The sequence below is a fragment of the Porites lutea genome, chromosome 6 (genome assembly GCF_958299795.1).
Source record: "Porites lutea chromosome 6, jaPorLute2.1, whole genome shotgun sequence".
Taxonomy (NCBI): domain Eukaryota; kingdom Metazoa; phylum Cnidaria; class Anthozoa; order Scleractinia; family Poritidae; genus Porites; species Porites lutea.
Window position 1 is genome coordinate 21,737,308 of NC_133206.1, and position 21,262 is coordinate 21,758,569.

The following is a 21,262-nucleotide window of genomic DNA, read 5'->3' on the forward strand; positions in this document are numbered from 1 at the left end:
GTAATCAAACAATTCTTTTGAATATTTATTTAAAAAGCAATAAGATGAAATAAGTTTCTCCAAATAAAAAGTGTGGATGTTTTCTCAATTGTCGCGATATTGTTATTGTAACTTCGTACGGACCATGTACGATACACGTTTTAGCTAACCGAAAGTAGCGACCTCCTGAAAGTAGCGATCCTCCGAAAGTAGCGATAGGAAAAGGCTGTAAGTTACTGTCATTTTTGACTTTACGGTAAAACAATAGAGTTTAAAGACTAAGGTTTAATAAAAACGTGATTTATTTACGACGCCACGTTCAGAAATTCATCAATAATTCATTAAGATAATACAAAGGAATTAATGTTTAATGAGTGTCCTTATATCTGACAAAGACACGGCTAGATTTTACGTCCAATTTTATTGGCCAAAATAACTTAAAGTCTAAATGTCAGTGCAAGAATGAAAAGATCTACATCAGACTGAGGTTTTGGAAGCCGTTTAAGTAATTTTAATAAGTCGCAGTTCGTGCTTTATCACGTCTAAAACACACCTGCTCGTTTATTAAACATTACTTAAACACCGGATGCGGCATTGAAAGTAAGAAAAAGTAAGTTACTGTCATTTTTGAATTTTCTTTCTTAGTTCTGGTTTGTTTTCTCCCTCTTTTTTAGCAGTTATTAAGAAGACTCGGTCATGAACGTCACAGAAGAAGTTCTGCTACGAGCCACCATATCCTTGGCAGATCAAATTTCTTCGTACCTTTATGAAACAAATCGTGTTCTAAAAGCCATCGAGTTAAGCAAAGAACAGTTGTTTCTTCTTGACCACAAGTCACTGAAAAATGCTGAAAAGGAGCTTGTCGTTATCCCTAAGCTAAAAGCATATACATATATATTCTTAGGGTACTCTTGTACCAATCAGACTAGGCTTGCAATCGATTATGGCAGAAAGCTTCTGGACTTAACACGACAGAATAACTTGCGAGAAGTAGAAGGAGCGGTAAGCTTCGCACTAGCGGAACAGTACTTGGATGACCGTCACGTTAATGAAGCAAAAGAGTTGTGTTTAAAAGCACTTAGCATCGCGACAGAAACTGGACGAAAAGAAAATGAAAGCGAGTGCTATGCTACTACTTATCTTTATTCACTTCGGTGAACGTTTCACGGCTAAAGAATATGCGAAAAAGCAATTGCAATCGCCCAAAAAATTGGCAAGAAGACACGCACAGAATTTATGTGCTATGACCTCCTTGGAAACATCTCTCATGTAAACGGAGAATACGTCAAGGCTAAGGAATATAAAGAAAAAGCACTTGAAATCGCCCAAGAAATCGGTGATAGGAAACTTGAAGCAACATGCTACGCAAGCATAGCGAAAACATTGTTGTCGGACAATGATCATGAATATGTCAAGGCTAAAGAATTTCAAGAAAAAGCGCTTGCAATCGCTCAAGAAATCGGCGACAAGGAAACAGAAGCCGAATGCTATGTGTTGCTGGGAACATTTTTTCCTATTCGCGAGGTTCCCGGTAAGGACATTGTCAAGGCTAAACACTATCTTGAAAGAGCGCTAGTGTTGAGAAGAGAGACTGGGAATATGAAAGGGGAGGCAAAAGTTCACATGTATATTTCAGGAATTTGCCTTTTGGAAGGCAACCTCCCAGAGGCTAAATTACATTGTTTAGCCTGCATTAAACAAGGAGAGCTTTTTCGAAGTTTTCTGAACGGTGACGACCAAATAGTGTATTTTGACAGCATCAGTAGTGTCTTCCAATTTATCAGTATTATGCTTTGCCGTTCTGGGAATCCTCATGAAGGTCTTTATACAGAGGAGATTGGACGAGCCAGAGCCCTGGAGGACTTAATGTCAGCCCAGTACTCTATAGAAAACGAAATCTCAGTCAGTTCAGAGACATGGGTTGGTATTGAAAAGATCATGAAGAAAGAAAGCAATTGTGTTTGTCTTTACATTTCATACTTTAAACACATTATAACTTTGTTTGTTGTTAAGGCGGACAAACAAGTAATCGCAAAGCACGTGGACATCACTGACTATTTTGCTGGGAAAGGATCAGAAAGCAGAGTGGATGATTTTTTTTGTAGCGACATTTACAGAAAGGTACGTTGCTTAGCTCCAGAGCTGTGCGAAGATCGATCCTGGTTTCCTTCAAATGTTCAGCAGGAGCGAAAGGGCGAGCCATCTCAAGGAAATAGTCCCACTGCGGCCCGCCTTTGTTCTGAAGAGGATGAAAACACAGACGACCAACAGCCCATCCTAACTCTTGCTGATGGTTACAAAATGATCATGGCTCCTGTAGCCCACGAGTTTGATAAACCCGAAATCATCATTGTTCCTTATCGTTCGTTTTTCAAACTTCCATTTGCAGCCTTAAAGGACGAAAGAGGAAGGTGTTTATCACAGTCTTTCAGGATCCGCATTGCTCCCTCATTGACGACTCTCCAGCTCATTCAGGACAGTCCATCAGACTATCACAGCCAGACTGGTGCACTGATAGTGGGAGACCCTGATGTTGGTGAGGTCCTTTACAAGGAAAATCTTCACCGGATAAAGAGACTGCCTTTTGCAGGTGAGGAAGCAAAGATGGTTGGAGAACTTATCGGTACTCAACCTTTGCTGGGGAAACAAGCAACAAAGCAGATTGTTCTGCAAAGAATAAACTCAGTGTCTTTGATACACTTTGCTTGTCACGGTGACGCTGAGAGGGGCGAAATTATCCTTGCCTCTCCACCCCTCACTGATAGGAAACCTAACGAAAAAGACTACTTACTTACGATGGGTGAAATTTCCAAAGTTCGACTGCGAGCCAAACTGGTGGTCCTTAGTTGTTGCCACAGTGCATGCACAAGGACAGATAAGTTCAGAGGGAGTGGTTGGAATTGCTCGAGCCTTTTTAGGATCCGGCGCACGGTCAGTGTTGGTGGCATTGTGGGCCATACAAGACGAAGCAGCAAAGCAGTTCATGAGTTGTTTCTACAAGCACCTTGTTCGCGGGGAAAGTGCTAGTGAATCTCTTCACCAGGCCATGAAGTGGATGAGAGAAAACAAATTCTCTGATGTGGAGCAGTGGGCGCCATTTATGCTGGTTGGAGATAATGTAACACTGGATTTTCAAAAGTTAAGGTTAGTTGCTGAAATGTACGGTGACATCACTGGGTTTAAGTTAATGATGGACAATGCATTCCCGGCTTATCGAGGTATCAACTTAATATGGGTAAAGAGGTTAGTTTCTACAGAAACTTTGGCGCTGCATTGGCCGGGTTCGGGAGGAAGGTGGTGAAACACAAAAATGTGGTTTTATCAAACGTGTCCTTCCTTCGTAGCTTTTAGCTCCAACAAAATTAAAAGTCAGGCGTAAGATGCGGTTCGAATGATACATGTTTATTGTAGAGGGGGAGCTTGAATCTTTTGGTCAAAACAAACACACGAAGTCAATGACGACTGTATTACACTTGCAATTTACAACAATGATTTCCGAAGCTCTTCCGTATTGTAAGAGAAAAGGACTCAGAGAAAATTGACCGGAAGTTAATCATTCTTCTCCGTACCTCATTTTCACGTGATTTGTTGAAATCGAGCGCTGCGAGCTGAGAAAACAATTAAGTATAATACATATAAAGAAGAAGTGTCCATCATTATATTTTGGAATTTAGGATGCTAAGACTGAAAGCCCTTGTGCACAGAAATGTTATTAAATTGTCAAGAAAAGAGGAATATGTTGTTAAAATAAGGGAGGGCGTGTTCGAATTAGAAAGATCATCATCATCATCATTATTATTTTTACCATTATCATTATTACTGTTTTTGTTTTCTTTCTTTCAGAGCTGCAAGTCATGAATCGCAACTCAATTTCAGGTAGCCAAGTACAAGAAATGATAGAGCTGGATGGGAACTTCTTAAGCCATCAGTCGATACCACGAACACTTGAGCATGATGATAAGCGAAACAAGCGAACACCCAAATTGGCAATATAACATAATGTATATAATACATAAAGGTAAATTAAATAATGTATATATCACATTGGATATTTTTTACCCTAAAAACCAAAAGAATTAGGGTCGAGTGAACAGTAGTAGTTGACCAACATTTTGATCATTGTTATTGCAATCATCTTAGTTAAGGAACTGTATATAGTTAAAAGTTTACTGATCTCGGTTCGCATGAATGTTTTATAGTCTAAACGGGACTCCCGAACGATAGTTACAATGAACTAAAAGCTCCTGAAGTGTAAAACCAATTTGTGCAAAGTCCGTACATTCTTGACTTGAAATATGTTTCTTGTTGCTTATCAAGCATTTACTGCGCTAGTCATATTTAACATTTTTTTACAGGGAAAAGTTAAGTGTTGCATCTTCACGAGTATCTCTTTTCGTTAATATTTTTACATGCAATTCAGTTGTAGGACAAAGCACGGGGAAAAGGATTACAAGGGTAGGCGGAGCATAGCCTCTTCCCTTTAGGCCGAGAGTTCCCCTTTAATTGATTCTAAATAATTTTCAATTAATGCCAGTCAAATGGTCTGCAAAAGATAGTTTAAGCAATAGTAACTGAAAGAGATTGTTAGACAGTGTGCGATGGCTTTGCTCACACTCTGTTGTACGAAGTATTGTTGTGATAAATCGTATTGATCAGATATCCAGTGAACGATTCCATATATTTAAGGGGCAGTGTCACCAAGATTCTGTGCTAGTCGAAAATCTTGCGCGAGTTTTTATCTCAGTCGAAACCGCTAAATAGACTGCTTATACGAGAAAGGTAAACTGAATGTTTGGGAAAAGAGCTTCTTTGGCTATCACCGGGAGTGTCGTCCATATACACAACATGTATCGTGAAAGTGGAGATTCAAGCGGTGCAACTCGTAAGAGTGGGAAAAGTTGTGAGAAAAAGCCCGTTTATTCTTAAACAAGATTTTCGGTTAATACAAAGGTAGAAATTTATTATCCCTTTACAGCAAAGGTGGGGGCAAAAACCACCCATTAAAATTTCACTCGATAGAAACTAGGGAGGGACTGGAAGAGGAAAAAACCCTTGCTCACAGCCGGTGTGAAGACAAAGAGGCTTGTTACCCAGCTTGCTTCAACTTGTATATCACTCTGATCACTCTGGTCCTTGATGCTAACTATTATTCACTTGATCTAACATTAAACTCCCCCAAGCCTGACTAACCAGGATGCATAAAATCATCGACTCCCCAAGAGAGTAAATTTCCTTTATGCCTCATGGTCGTTCTCCCACTCATTCTATAATATTTGGTTCAAGTACATTGCTATGGCTGAGCTCTGTTTGCTGTAATGAATGCAATTCACGACACAAAAATATGCTATATTTTGGCCACTTGAGTGGCCGTTTATTTTTAAACGAGATTTCCCGGTTAATACAAGTAATACAAGGAAGAAACAAATTACCCCTTTACAGCAACGGTGAAGGAAAAAGCCGTCAAAGCTCTGAGGGAGTCTGAGAGAGTCTGAAAGACAGCAGCCCCAGGTACACTCGAAGCCACTGCAATGTACAGGACCCCAACATGTAACATGAAAAAGTATGATAAGCTGGTACTAACATGTAGCCCTTGTTCACATAGAACTAAGACATCTCTAACACTGTATACAATAGAACACCCCCTGGCACTTAAAGACATGTGTTTGAGCGATGGAAACAAATTACCTCGAGTTTTTTCAAGTACAGTGAAATTTCAGTAAGGCGTTTTCAAATCTGACAGTGTTATTTGGAAGAAAATGTTCAAACACAGTTGACTGTGGTTTAGGCTTCTGTCACATGGTACCGGTCGAATTTTCGACCTGTTGAAAAATTTGACCAGACACTTAGTTCACAAGGAACCGTTCGATATTTTCGTGCTGTTGAATTTTAGATTGTGTCAGAGATTTTAACATCTGCCAATGCGTGGAGCGCTACATTAGCAAGTCTAAAATGGCGTTTCTCAGCTGAGTAACCACGCCTTTGCCGTTCAAAAATTTAGCCGGTCACACCTCGTCGTTCAAATTTTCGACCGTACAGGTAAAAAATTGACCTCCATTTTAGTGTTCAAATTTCTGAACGGTTAGATGTTCAAATTTTCGTACGGTTAACGTGGCTCTGTGTGTGGACGTGGCCTTCATCACACCTTTGAACTTTGCGTTGCTGTTCACTGGCCTTTTTGTACACCAGCGAGTGTATTTTTATAATATCCTTTGCACTAAAACGTAGGAGAATTGTCAGGATATTGCCCTTTAATTTTCCATGGAGCTTGCTAAAGGTACGAACGTATTTTTGTATAATAGCCATGCTACAGTTTTTAGACAATGTGAAGTTGATTATTTTCAACATTAAAATTAATTATTTTTAACAATAAAAAAGGCAAGGAACGTATTGTCACGATAATGTATCGATATTTTTTAAAAAAATAAATTTATCCAGTTGCTTTTAACAAATATTCTCTCATTTTAGATTCTTTACATTTTCATCCTTATTATTTGGTCGGGTTCCTCTCTGCTACCAGCCATTAAAATTTGATACCTTCATGTTGCACTGTCATTTCCTCTCCTTAGTCCCTCGCCCCGCCCATCTCAAGGGAATTTTTAAAAGTTTTCTTTGATCTCATGCATACAGCATTTCCCCTAGCAACTGCGTCGGGGAAAAGGACCAATATATAAATGGTGGTCATTCGTTCGTTTGACGAGATTTTGAGCAAAATTATTCGTTTCCATGGACGTTTCCAATCCATGGAGACATAGACCGTGCCAAGACAGCGAAACTTTCCTTTTAACTGGGGTTTGTAGCTTAGGCAAATGTTGAGAACGGTCTTTGGCGTGCTCCTTCGAAATTGTGGTTTTTCTTTCTCCGTTTTCGTGAGTAGAAAAAGTGTTATTTTTTTACGAATTTTCATATATTTTCCTCAGTCTACTGTTTGCTTGGCTTGTTCGAAAAAGGTCAAAGCTTTGCAAAATTTAAACCATTTTCAAGGACGACCCTAAGTTACTCTGAATTTGCGAATACTCCCCTCTGGGATCGTTGAGGTCAGCAGTGGTTTCGCTATCCTTAAAAGTATATAACAAGATTACGCCCACCTACCTCTCCCCTGACTCAAAAATTGCCCTTACCGAGAAGTAAGTGTTAAAGTTGGATTAGGGGAGGGGTAGGTGAATAGATTGCCAGAATCATTTACTGATCCGTTATCACAAAGTCGATGATATTACGACAGAATTTTTGTAATTTTGCCTTTGAGAGGAGAAGTGTACGAAATGGTTTACGATCCTAAAGATTTCCTCCTCATCCAGGAGCACAATTTGGTACAACAAGGGAAAACAGAGCGTAAATGCATGTACTGTGCTGCATTTTTCAACTTTCATTGAGTAACCACGCTATGGATATGTTCAAATAAAAGCGGTCTTGGAGATGAAACTTTATTTCCTTTGAAGGGATCAAAGGCTTTTCCTATGCCTTCTTGATTGGTGCGTCGTCATGCCCGCGGGTAGCTATTTTCAGGGCACTCAATGCACTGATCGTCAGCGTATCCCGCGGTTAGAGAACCTTTGGTTCTTTTGTCTTAAGTCCTCTACAGAAAACATGAAAGAACAAGTATCTCGAAAGAAAGACGGTCTTGTAAGGCGAAGAACTCCACAACAACTTCTGTAGGACTTTTCCTAAAGGCAGAGAGTCATTTCTCTATTAAAGGGACACCTCTGGATTACTGTCTGTACTTGCGACCTTCGTGTAGTTAACGCTACATACCCAAAAGAAACCAAAAACTAAATTCTGGTGTACAAGGAGAACAAAGCAAATATTTTAAGAGTTTATATCCGTTGACTCATTGACGCATAGTAAAGGGCGAATTAGTTGAAAAAATTCGAACAAGAAACAACTTTTTTTAAAGAAATACCTTGAAATGAAAATATGAAATGAATAAGTCAAATAGTCAAATTCAAAACCGGCTTAAATGCGCATATTCTTGGCGCAAAAACTCCCCGCAGAGTAAGAGAATTTCAAAACGTTAACGATGCTTGCACACTTAAAAATGTAATAGTAATGGATATAAAAAGTCATCTGCGACTCTGTTAAAATTGACTTCACTTAACATTAACTAAACTGCAACGAGGAGTTCCTTCTTCGCCTTAAAACGTGACCGCTGGACACCTTCTTAGCTGACAGATGGCGAACTCGCGTGGAATCATCTTGCGATTTAATCGGAGAAGGAATGGGCACCAGGTGGGCGGTAAAATGACGTAACATGGGCGGTTCCCATGTGATTTGGTAACCACAGACTTTTGCGCGGTTCTTGTACACATGCGCACAGACTTCAGAAACATACCTGTAAGAAGCATAAAGGTAGTGTCAAGGCCATTTGACAAACATCCTGACAAAATTTGTAAACGGCTGTTGGTAGCTTAAGTGATTAGGGGACTTAGGCGACCACGCCTGCGGAACGGAACGAAAATATTAAATTGGCCATTACTGTAGGAAGTAGATACTTTTAGACTATAAGTTCTCGTACTTGCAATTGTAGTCGAAATTAGATGGTCAGGCGCCTATGGAAATACAGGACGTGAAAAAGATTATCATACGACAAACATGTTACGACACCCATAAGAGGGTCTGAATGGGGTTAACCGACTGGCTACAAACGGCGAAAAATAAAAATAACTACCAACAAAACGAGAAAAAAATTAACTGACTACCAACAAAACTATAAAAAAAATACCGACTACCGACAGGAAAGAAATTAACCGACAACCGACGTGGTATTTTATTTTGTTTTTTATTTCGCTGTTTTGTCAAACGCATTTTGCTTGATTTGTTTCCAGCACAGGAAAGGTCTTTTAGTTAGCTCTATTTCAGATTGGAGGTAAATCACTTTAAAATTCCAGTTTCGTTACTTATAGAATTGCCTGTCATTAAATTACTTTGTAAAATTGTCATAAAATCCAAGTCGTGTAGGTTCGATTTCCGCCTCTCTCTCGGCATGCATAAAGGAATGCCTAACCCGTGCCTGCACTTCCTTCAAAACTCATTTCAGACCCTTCAAATGGTGTGTCTTTGTCCCTCTTCCTTTTCTGGGGAAATCAAGGAAAGTGCGCACTCATTCCCCGAACAGCGGGTGGCAATCGAGCCCACGAGACGTGCTAATGCAGTATTTGCACTACGTGCTATTTATCCATGCTCGAGGCATGAGCAAATATCATAAAAGTGATGGTAAGTTTCTTTCGAAACGGTTAGAAGGTCGTAATCGAGAGCCACCGAGGTACGAGAATTTTGATCTTAAACCATTATAAGAGCTACCTAAACCGAAAAATTGAGGGCCACATTAAGAACAGCTTACCTCATATGTGATTCAGTGTATGTACGGCGGGGAATAGCCAGCCTAAATAGCTCCTCATGTTCAGGTTCGTCTTCAAAGACATCATCATTATCATCATTGTCATCTTCGGGACTTTCCGCTTCCACCGATGAATCCACGCCGTCGTCGTGCTTTTCAAGACCCCCCAACATCACCGCACCAACTTCCGCCCCGCGGATCCCTCCTTCCACGTAAAGCGCGCAGCCAAGAGCCCACGCGGGAAATTGCTCGCGGGGAATGTGCGGAAGCATTGCGCCTGCGTCAATGTATACAGCGTGACCTCCGGGTGGGGTAACAATGGGCACGTGATTCTGGACAAGTAAATCGGCCAGGAACTTAACGAAACCAACTTGGTAGCGCAAGTAATCTTCTTCAACCACTTCATTCAAACCTACTGCAATCGCTTCCAAATCGCGTCCTGCCAAGCCCCCATAAGTGGTGAATCCCTCGGTTATTAACAGCTCCTTGCGGCACTTCGCAGCGAGCTCTGAGTCATTGACTGCCAAGAATCCACCGATGTTGGCCAGGCCATCCTTCTTCGCCGACATCGTGCAGCCATCCCCGTAAGAGAAAATCTCTCGCGCGATTTCTTTCGGTGTGCGGTTCGCATAACCTTCCTCTTTGATCTTTATGAACCAAGCATTTTCAGCGAAGCGGCAGGCATCAAAAAACAACGGAATACCGTGTGCGCGACAAATTTTAGACACCGCCTTTATATTCTCCATGCTGACTGGCTCACCTCCCACCATATTATTTGTTATGGTTATCATGACAAGTGGAATTTTAGCTCGAAATTTTGAGATCGTCTGCTCTAACTTTTCAACGTTCATATTTCCTTTAAATGGCACATCTGTACTGGGCTCCATAGCTTCAGGGGTTAAAAAATTAATCGCTTTTCCACCTTGAGCTTCTATGTTCGCCATCGTAGTTGCAAAATGCGCGTTGTTTGGAACTACGTCGCCTTCTTTCACTGCGCAAGTGAAAAGGATGCGCTCTGCCGCGCGCCCTTGGTGCGTAGGGATCACATGACGGTATCCAAAGATCTCCTTGACAACTGCTTCAAATTTCCGGTAACTCGGAGAGCCGGCATACGACTCATCTCCAATCATAACTGCAGCCCACTGTTCAGAACTCATCGCCCCAGTCCCCGAGTCTGTTAGCAGATCGATCAAAATGTTTTCTGAGTCCAAGAGATACAAGTTGTAATTGGCTTGTTTCAAATGCTTGATTCGTTCATCTCGTGTTGTTTGTTTGAGTTTCTCCACGGATTTGATTCTGAACGGCTCAAAAAACGTTGTGAATTTGTGTTCTTCCATGTTGCTATGACGGCTTCGTTTCAAACTGAAGAGAGAAGAAAGATGCTTTAACATCGGTGAGGTCTCAAGTTCAGTGCTGTTAGTCCGCTATAGATTACAACAACAAAGATTTCCACTAATTACGGGGCATCCGTTCTTAACTAGAAATACGTGTCTCGCATACCCTTGCAAAACTCGGTTTTAAATAGCGCCACTCAAGTTAAGCCATGTTGGGCGGGGTTTGGAACTGGACCAGGGTGAGGGGTCTTTAAGACAGGATATTCGCTGCGGGTACTTCTTTCTTTCTTTTCTTCATCTTCTTTTTATGTTTTTTTCCAGTTTTATTCTTAAATGCATACGGTAAAGCATATTAAGCATTATTTTGGCCGCCGGATTTAAAAAAAAAATATATATATATATATATATATATATATATATATAGAAATCAAACAAACAAGGTGGGTTCATTGGGTAGGAAGCTGAAAACGGTCTTTGATCCATCGGTAGGGAAAGTGCTAAGTTAATTCTTGGTTTGCCTCATTATCACAAGAATTTCAAGCTCCATTTCCGAGTGGAAGCAAGGTTTTCCTGGTTTTGACAGTAAAAGGCCAAACTGAAATGCACTTCCGAGTTCCGACACGCATAGCCGTCGGTCCAAATTGCTTCAATTTTCTCTGTAAAAAACTTCTGCCGGCGAAATTCATCGCAAAAGCATTTTACGATCGCCAAAAAGGCTGCAAAAACAGCGGCCCAAGCTATATTGATGACGTCATTGCGGATACCAAGAGATACATAGAAATATTTAACAATTAGTTCATGCGTCAGCGTGCGTATGTCGAGATATTGAGCACGCGGAAAGTTTGGAGAGCAAGAAAGAGGCGTAAGAGTTGCACGAGGCGCAGCCGAGCGCAACTCTAGCCTTTTGAGTGCTCTCCAAACTTCCCAAGTGCTCAATATCTCGACGTACGCACAGCTGCAGCATGAACTAATTAATTTATAACATTATCAAAGCGATCAATGCAGCAGTTAATTTAAAATTTTATTATTGTAGGACGCGCTCAAAGCAGTACGCGTCAATGTTTACGTGACTTTAAGCTTATGTTTTTATCCTGAAACTGAGAGAAAGTCTACTCTAAAATGATTGTAAAATCCATATTTAGGTGCCGGAAAACTATTAATTTACCGAAAAATTATTATTGAGAGAAAACAAGTTTGTAAAGAATGAGCTCACGCCATAGTCCGCACAGCTCGCGGAGATGACAACAACAACAACAACAACAACACTCACCTCTTTTCCTTATAGTCCATCACCTAGGACCCGAAAATTTGGGTCTAATACTCATCTCAGGAGAATAAGCGAAACCTGTCCAACATGAAAGTTTATCTTTTAAGCTTTCAAAAAATGTCTTGCCGGACATTCAGAGTGGTAGCTTTCCTGTAGAAATTCGACTTTGAAGAGACGTCACTGGAAGCTACCGAATGACGCCATTTTACCAAATCCGGCTCTCGATACGAAGGCCGACTCTTAATAACATGAACCAAAACACATGCAAAGTTGTTTGAAAGTTGTTTTATCCTTAGTAAATCCTAAATGTGTGTCTTATACTATCTTCTGATACATTCGATATTTTTTCTTTGATTTTTATCGAAAAGATTTCAGGTATCAATCCTGTCTCAACTTCGGCTGTCAGTCTAAGCGTCATTGTCAAATTCAAATTCCGCGTTTAGTCGAAACTTTTTAGTGATGAAATGTGAATCCGAAAATAGAGCTCATATAATGATGAAGAATTTGACTACAAACACGTATGTTTTTGCATTGCTCGAAATTTCTAGTGTGGGTGCTTATTTGTAATGAGTTTAGTAAAGCAATAACAACAAGCCGTCGTGTATTAATTTGATTTCGCTCCACGTATACGTACAGCATTCAACAAAACGGAAGTCACGCAACGATCACATTGACTGTGTAAGAATTGCCGTTATGAAGCAGGTTTTCAAAGTTTTTAAATTCTTCTTTCAAAATTAACTAGAAAAGATGTCATTGCAGAGCATCATAAGACAAGCTGCAAAAATAGAAATATTGCAGAATGCGTTAAACTCACGCGACTACTTATAGACCTTATACTGTAGAATATAAGTTGAGTGTTAAACGAAAATATATCCAGATATGCTATGGATCCGAGTAAAGAAAATAAACGCCGGCCATTAAAGTAAATCATTAATTGTAGATATATTTTTTAATGCAGCAACAGTAATCGTGAACGCTTTACATCATTTGCCAAAGATTATATCCTAATACAAAGTACAACTTAAAAAGCCTGATTGCACGATACTAACTACGGTAATGTAAACATCTAATTTGATGTTAATGCACGGAAATTAGGTAGATATATTTAATTAATAATGTTGGTACAATACATTTTCGCAGATACGACGAGTCATGATAAAGAAACTAATGCAGATATTGCTCTTGCCAATACTTGCTTGGTAACCAAACTTGTACTTACAGCTAAATAGGGTGCGTTCTTTTGAGATGATTCGAATCAGGATTAGTGATCCCAGATCACTCGGATCATGTTAGACCATTCGAACTGATTAATCCACTCTCGACAAGGATTTATCGGTCCACTTGATCTACCATGGTCCGAGTGATCTGGGATCACCGATCCTGATCTGGATCATCCCATAGAAAGTGCAGTCTATTTTGTTGTGCATATGCATGAGTTATCTTTGTGATCAGTCTTATTCTTCCATAAGAACTGAGCTAGGAAATTTGTGTGGTCTGTAGCGAGAATGTTGTGTGATCTGTAGCGAGAGCGATGGGCGTCTGATGCAATGTAAAGACGCAGAGTCGTGGGCGAGGTTCTATCGTGTTGGGCTGATCAAGCAACACCGTCAAATTCTAGATCTATCAACAGGAGAACAGGATTTCCCTCAGTCACCTGTGTGGTACCAAGCTAGAACACAGAAGAAGTTGCGTAGCGTCGAAGCATTTAGAGCAGATGAAGGGCAACAAAAAGCGCTTCGTTGCACCTGAAAGTGAACACTAACATGATTTCTATTGCTGCTGAGATTTCTCGCATCTGTGCTAAGGATTTGATAGGCAGTGAAGCAAGATATCGTTCTTTCAATAACGCATTTTGCGCATAGTAGTGATGCAACCACCGAGAGCTTAGCCTGCGTAGCATGGCGGTTTTGTCGAGCCGGGCGCAGGAGCGGCGTAGCCGCGAAATTCGCGCGCGAAGCGCGCGAGAACGAGCGGCGAAGCCGCGAGAAAAATAAAAACCGCCTGCCCGGATTCGTGGCCTTTTCAACTGCCGCCCCCTTCAACTCATTTTGACATCCTGTTGACTACTTGTTTGGTTTCAGTTTTCCCAGCCAATAAGAATTAAAGTGTTGACAGCCTAAACACGACACAAAGGCTCGTAATATAGTGTAAAACGTGACCTTGGCCGGAATTGGAGTTTGCTTGAACAAACACAGGTTTTTTTCTTTGTGGATATCTCGCGTATAGGTGACTACACTGCGTTCTAAACTTGACTGAGTAGATCTTGTTTTTGCTGCGCTAAGTCTTACATTTATTTAGAGGTCATGAAGTTGGTATGTTTAATCCGTATTGAGTAATTATTTCCTGTGGTTAATGTTATTTTCGCTAATTAGAATTTGTTGATCTCAGATGCAGTTGTAAAGTACTAATTTCTTTGACCACTCTTAAAGCCTAAAGCTTTTTATTACGGTTAAATAAATATTTTAGTTTCTTTGGTCTTTTCCGACTAAAATGCCTGGATCTGGACAACTACAAACCAAGGAGCCTTGGTTTGTAGTTTCTTTGTCACTGCTTTGTCCGTGAATGTTTTGACGCTGGACCCGGCTTTTTAAGTGTTGTTTGCAGGATGTTGTATTTTTACGTATAGCGCGATCTTCAGATTTGAGTTGTAGCTTAAACTTAAGCTACACCAAGCAAAAAAGTATGGAGAATTACGCTGTGCGTCTTTCTTCTTCTGTATGCCATTCATCGACCACAATCGCGGACACCGTGCGATGTATTGCGCTGGAGTGCGTTATTCTGTAACACCGAGTAATAGAGAAAATTGAGGTGAACTTTCTCGAATCACTGAAATTTACTGTTTCTGTCATAAGGTCCATTGCTTTACAGCTCAGCGACAACATTTCAGATATCTGGTCGTCGATAGTACTTTTTAGAGGGGAAATTGTGATCATACAGGTTTTCGATGAGGATATTTCTTCTTTGGCCATAGCAAAGACAGTAAAGATCATGCTCTTGCCAAATCTTGTTGACAAAATTTTCATGACATCTCTCCTTTGAAGAAGACTGTAAATGGCCATTTCCTGTTTAGGCTTCAATACAATTGCCCTGTTTTCCCGTCAAATATTCAAGATCGACGACGCTCCGGTCAACGCTTTGATATTTTGATTTTGTTTTGCGGAGATGATTTGTTCAGTCCCTCGAAACTCTCCCATGGGAGATAACCAAAATATTTGATTGACAGGCGAACATTCCGAACCAATCGGAACGATCCGTACGCTGGCGTACGGACCGACTCAAAAAAGCCCCCCGTCCGTGCAGGCGGTTTTTCAAGTTGCTTCCGACCCAATCTCCTCGCGGTTTCTCTGCCCTCGCCCGCCTTTATTACTTAGCGCGCCCAACCAAAACCGCCATGCTACGCAGGCTACCGAGAGCTGGACCGAAACTTCCGGAAACAATTAAGGGACAGAGAAGGTTTACTGACGCTGTGTATTCTTTCAGTGACACCTTAATATCAAACGGCTCAGGGTATTAGAATTTATAATTAAACAAATAAGGAACTGTAAATGTACTGGCAGAGACGAGGCAGAGGCGGAGAATGGGCACGGATTTAAGAAAATTCCAATACAAAAACTTGTTGAGAAAGGCCTGGTCCTAGGGTTACCCTAGCAAGAGGCCGGGTTCAAGGTACCCTGGTTAAAAGCAAAATTTCCAAGGAAGTAGACGCAAGTCAAACCAGTTAACCGGCTTAACTGATGTGTTTCGTCATGTGAAGACTAAACTAACATGCCTTGTAACGTCCAAGATTTGGACGAAATCTTGAATTCTCCATTTTAAACACGTTATACGGAAAAAAGGTCAGGTATTATCATCGCATAAAGAAAATACATAATATTGTTCAGATGTTTAAAATCTAGCAAGAAAACTTGGTTAACTCATTCAAATTTTCATTAGTTACTGGTCATGAGTTATCCCTTAGCAGAGCGTTTACAAGGCAGGTACATTTAGGGTAACCCTCTTGCTAGGGCAACCCTATCTGGATGCCATGTAAACACGTCGCGTAAAAATAATAAGTAGAAATGTGCGAGCACTAGTTTAACCCTCTTGCTGTTTGGGTTACCCTCCCTCCTTGTAAACAGGCCCTAACAGAATTGGTATTTTTTAATTATCAGCGAAATAATATCGTTGTATATCCATCCACCTTGTAGATAACTTTGAGTTTAAACGTCAAAAAAAAAAAAACGCGGCCAACCAAATGTTTTTGAACTGATGAGACAAATCTGTTTTAAATCTAGCGAAACTTCTTAATAAGAAAATAAAAAACTCGTTCCATTGAGCTGCCATGGCCATCCGAGGAGAAGAATCTCTGCTACAAGTGGCTGACTCCCGAAATTACTAGGTACCTTTGAAGGCCTTTTGCAACATTCCTATGCGGAAAGGGACAAGAGCAGGTCTGACCCAGAAATAAACTTTTGCCCGCAGTTTCCAGAGGTTAGACTGATAAAAAAGTGCGGCCATGGGATCAGTTATAACCTGTTTAAGGAGGTCGAGACAGAATTTGGGCTGAAAGTAATCAATGAGCAAACTTTAAATCGCGTGCTTATCCCAAACGAATGTAATCAACCCAACAATCCACCCGTGGCACTCATGGTAGTAGAATGCACATTCAGCGGGGCCGGGTCAATTTGATCCTTTTCCCGAAGCAAGACACGAAGAGGGATGACGGAAGAGAACCTTGGAAACAGCGGAGAATCACCTGAACACCCCCCGGCTTAAACGGAGGCGTTAGCTTTTTTATTCAACCAAGCGCGGGTAAACGGGGGAGTAACTATGACTCCCTAGTACGATCAACCAGCCTACGAGAGTGGGCCCAATCATGCTACAAGCCTAGGAGTATTTCCTTTGAGGTCCTGGCGTTGAATTGGAGAGGGCCGGCTTCTGGCAACTAGATCAGCTGCGGCTATACGGGCACTAGGACTGAGCGCCTCGTTCTTAAGTCTTATATGATCTGTGACTCTTGAGTGGGGGATGTGGATAGTCAATAAATTCCGGCGCTCGACCTTCACCATTAGGACCAGATGATGGTACCGAGCTACCCGATGTCACCTCTTGGAACGGTCGCTGGCTAAGTGAAAGCTCCATATTAACATCAAAAGAGCGACTATCCTCGATCCTGGAGGGAAAAGTAAGAATGGATAGCGAGACGGGACGTTGTAGTTGTCGCTTGAGAATAGCTTGCTCCATCGCGTCAAGGTAGAAAAGCAACATGACTGAGACTCTCTAGGAGTCGATGATGGAATGGCCAAATGCCTCGTCACCTAATTAGTGACCAGGTGTAATGAAAAAGGACATTCCCGAGTACTTTGTGGAAAGGCGCATTGGTTCTGGAATTCTTTCATAAGTGCAGTATCCCGAAATGCATTACCATGTTTTGTTCTAGCTGCAGCCAAATTTCACCGCTGATGTAAAATAATGTTTACGCAGTTATTACCCATATATCATGCAATATTATTATAAACTATAAATCAATGAATTAACCTTTTTCTAATCATGCGTGCAAGCCAGTTTTTAGTTACAGCACCTTTTAAATGAAAATGATAGTTGCTTAGATATTACAAGTTGTGTCGCTAAAATATTAAAATTTTAAAACACTAAGTCAAGTTCTGAAGACTAAACTCAGGACGGAGTGTATATATTGAGGAGTTAAGGGCAAGGGAAATCATAAAGAATATTTATAAGATACAGATAAATACGGATAAACAAATATAATTTCTGATGTAATTTGTAATGACCTCTACAAATAACACTTTAAATGTAACTCTCCACAGAGCTTTCGTTACAGCTAAATTTTGAGTCTAAATTCTGTGCAAAATCCTCCAAAAACTTTCCAAATTACATTTAATATTACAATTCACTCTAAACAAATCAACTTAAATCTACTTTGAAAAAATATATTGGCTTTTAAAGGTCTTCGAAGTAGTTTATTTGTATGTTTTCATTTTCTTGGGGTTCCCGGCTAGGAAAAAAAATGGCGGCCGTCGGCGGCTTCCAATAGCGTATCTTCAAAGTCTAATTTCTACCGGAAAGCTACCACTCAGAATGTCCGGCAAGACATTTTTGGAAAGGTAAATAGATAATCTTTCATTTGGGATCAGTCTCGTTTATTCTCCTGAGATGAGTGTTAGAACCCCCTCAGGTGATGGACTATTACTATCGGTTAGCAAATTCAAACGTTTCCTCTTAAATTTCCTTATAAAACACTTGGTAAACGCTTCATCGTGTACTGCTGAGTTATGGATGCACTCAGGAGACTCAGGCCTGCTAAGCTCACATTAACAACTCGAGGAATTGAGAATAGTTTATTGACGTCATCAGCGTGCTCAATAGGAATATGAAGCACGCTCGCGCTATTGAATTTGATTAGGCGAATTTTCTAGCTATGTTATAAAGTTAATTAAGTCTTGATTCTGCCTCGCTGTGCAATCCGACAACCGTTTCCCGCGCGATACGAATTTCGACAAATTACAAACCTACAGCCTTCGCTTCGCTAAGAAAATTTTAGAAGTTGATATTCTTACTGTTGAGTATCCCACATGCATGCAGCCTCGACTATCACACAGCCGCATCAAGAAGACCATGGGAAATAGTTTGGGGTCAACAGAACTTGCTCATTTTGAGCCCACATTACCCGGAGTGAAAAACTTCCATGTAGCAAAACCATAGAAAATTTCACCAAGGGTCACCAGGAGCCAACAGGATTTTGGGAGACCGGAGATTTTTAAACAATTTTGGGAGAAATTCTGGAAAGATTTGTGGCCCATTTCCCGGGATTTTTTTTAGCTAGGCCAAAATCGGGCTTGCGAGAACTCGCACCCCTCGCATTTGCGCGAGCGTCTTCCACGCAGGCTATGATAGGATGTTCGAAGCAGAGATTTACCTTAGTCTTAGAAAAAGAAAAAAAGGAGGAAAACAGGGCACATGAGAGGGGAAAGCTGCACGCCCCCCCCCCGGGGGGTCACTCTAGTGGCTGGTGCTTGCGGAAGCGGTACGGATCGTTCAAGCTCTTTAATCTTGGAACTCTACTTATGGGCTCCTAGTTTGGAACAAGAAACCTTATTTTATTACGCAATATAACAACAAAACAGCATAGAAAAACGCCACTGAAGTTTTCCCTGTTCTTCAGACAGTGAAGCCGGCTCCTTCATTATATTTAAGATTTTGCCTTTCCTAGTTCCGCCATCCTGTCACACCAAGAAATTATTCTCTCTTGATCACACCCTTCTTAATGCCAGGGTTATTTTTCCTTTTGATTAACCAGAGAGTCATTAAAATAATTCTTTTCCTTGCGTTCTCTGTCATGTCACAAATATCCTAAAGATTTAATTTAGGGGGATACTCAAAAATGTTTTATACGGGGAGGCACCGCTCCAAAGTCCAACCCCTCAGGGAAAAGATCCCCTGGAACCCGAGGGCGGGGTTCTCCCTTAGATCCTTATATAGGCTATATAGGTATGTGCGGCGCCAGAGGGTATGGTTTTTTTAGCCGTTTTGGTCTGAAATAGGGTATCAGTTTTGACCATTTTGGTCTGAAAAGGTGTTTGGTCTGCCCACTTAAGTCTTGAATTGGGTATGTTTTTGAGAAGAAGCTACTTCTTCATCATAAGGCGATAAGACCATTTCCCTTTTAATGTTTACGCCAACCGTGTACGTGTTTTGAACAAAAGCTGACCGGAAATTATAAACTAAAGCAGGTCTGAAATAGGGTATCAAATTTTTGATCAGGTCTGAAATAGGGTAGGGAAAATCACTGATTTTGGTCTGAAATAGGGTAAGGGTTTCAGGAAGCGTGCCACACCCCCACCCAACTTTTCTGGAAGTACCCCCCCCCCCCCCGGGCCTGGGAATAAAGTTTTTGTATACCATTTTTGAAAAAAAAGATACCCCTTTCGTATACCTTCTTTTGACAAATGGCACCCCTCTCACATACCTACATTTAAGATCTTTCCATCCCTTTCAACTGCTGTAACTGCACTTTCTTTAAAAGATGAATAAATCACTAACCAGAACGTTTTCTAGCCTCTTACACAGCTACAAAATGCATTCTGTTCAGTAGCACTTTTAGGCCCTTTGCAAACCGAAATGATTGATTTCCCTACCCTTTCATATACTTCAACTGGTGAAACCTCTACCCTTTAATATACCTAAAGTCTACAAAAAGTACCCGTTTCGGAGGACCCTCCCCCTGTAGGCCATTATAGGGAGTCCCCCCGGGGCATGGACAAACTCCTTGTTGTGTGACTCAGTCTGGTCATGTCTGGCCGTATCCAGTTAATGATTTCACAAAAGATAACTTATTTAATCTATTTAATCTACTGTTATGACAAAAAATAGTGAATATGCACTGTTCTTTTTTAAAAAACACGAAAGGCCTTGACCGACCTTGACCTTGCTTTTTTCTTTTCAGTCCAAATAAGGGAATGCCCTCCTACGCCCATCCCACGCGAAAACGACGATTACAGTACCTTTTGTCACTGAGAACAGTCAAGATCAAACCACGGCTTTTATTTATTTAGCTATATTTTTGCTTTTCTTCTTTGTGCCCCCTGCTTGCCCCCTTGAATTTCAGAACAAACAAATAAAAGCTTTTTCCCATCATATTTTCACTGTTCGCGATCAATTCAATGGCCTTTGTTCTGAGATGACGCACCAAAACGGGATAAAATTATGCAAGAATTCCGGGTATTGTCAGAATGGCACATTAATTTTACTGTTTTTGTTTTCTGCTCAAGATTGATTAGACTTTGTAATGTGCCATTGCTTGGTTTGATTTCCGCTCCTGGTTCCACGCAAATGATTCTCATTTTATGCGGTATTTTTTAAAACAAAAATAATAATAACCAAAGCCACCAAGAGACAATGCGTTATTTAACACCACGTTGGTTTTGATCTGAATATTGTCGCAATAAATAATCCACAAGTGGGACATCGACCAAACCTTCATACAATTACTGACGATTGATTTCTTGCTTGTCTTCTTGAGTGGCCCAACACAGTGTTTACACACAAATTAACTAAAATACAATTAAGCATGAAACTAAAACTCTTTACAATATATCGCCTAACCTGTTAGCTTGTATCGATTTGTTAGTTTCAAGCAACCGGAAGTGCCGTTTAAGGGAATTTTCCGCTTTCTTACCTTGATCTTCTGGTAGAATTAATCTTTTACAAATACTTCAGTCGAGTTTCTATCCAAATCCGGATGTTCCACGTTACGTAAAAGCTAAGAACTGCACGTCGACTAATGGTCGAGAAATGTATACCACTCTTGGACGGGACGGGACGTCTCACATGACAAACCGGTCTAGTGGGAAT

The 21,262-nt window shown here is 40.7% G+C and overlaps 1 protein-coding gene and 1 pseudogene across 1 annotated transcript; one reads left to right on the forward strand and one right to left on the reverse strand.

Annotated features, from left to right (window-relative positions):
* Window positions 1–1,215: 1,215 nt before the first annotated feature.
* LOC140942018 (uncharacterized) lies at window positions 1,216–4,751 on the forward strand (annotated as a pseudogene).
* Window positions 4,752–7,369: 2,618 nt separating this feature from the next.
* On the reverse strand, window positions 7,370–21,262 carry LOC140941306 (tryptophanase-like). The gene is made up of 3 exons (XM_073390288.1): window positions 21,087–21,262; window positions 9,314–10,672; window positions 7,370–8,305 (listed from the first exon to the last, which is right to left on the reverse strand). The coding sequence occupies exons 2-3, from the start codon at window positions 10,645–10,647 to the stop codon at window positions 8,074–8,076; spliced, it is 1,566 nt and encodes a 521-aa protein (XP_073246389.1). The 5' UTR covers window positions 10,648–10,672; window positions 21,087–21,262; the 3' UTR covers window positions 7,370–8,073.

Bases quoted from the DNA above. Each gene is read 5' to 3' on its own strand.
- LOC140941306 (XM_073390288.1), bottom strand. From the start codon at position 10,647: ATGGAAGAACACAAATTCACAACGTTTTTTGAGCCGTTCAGAATCAAA. The intron at 8,306-9,313 runs GTAAGCTGTTCT...TGCTTCTTACAG, and splicing joins TACACTGAATCACATATGAG to GTATGTTTCTGAAGTCTGTG.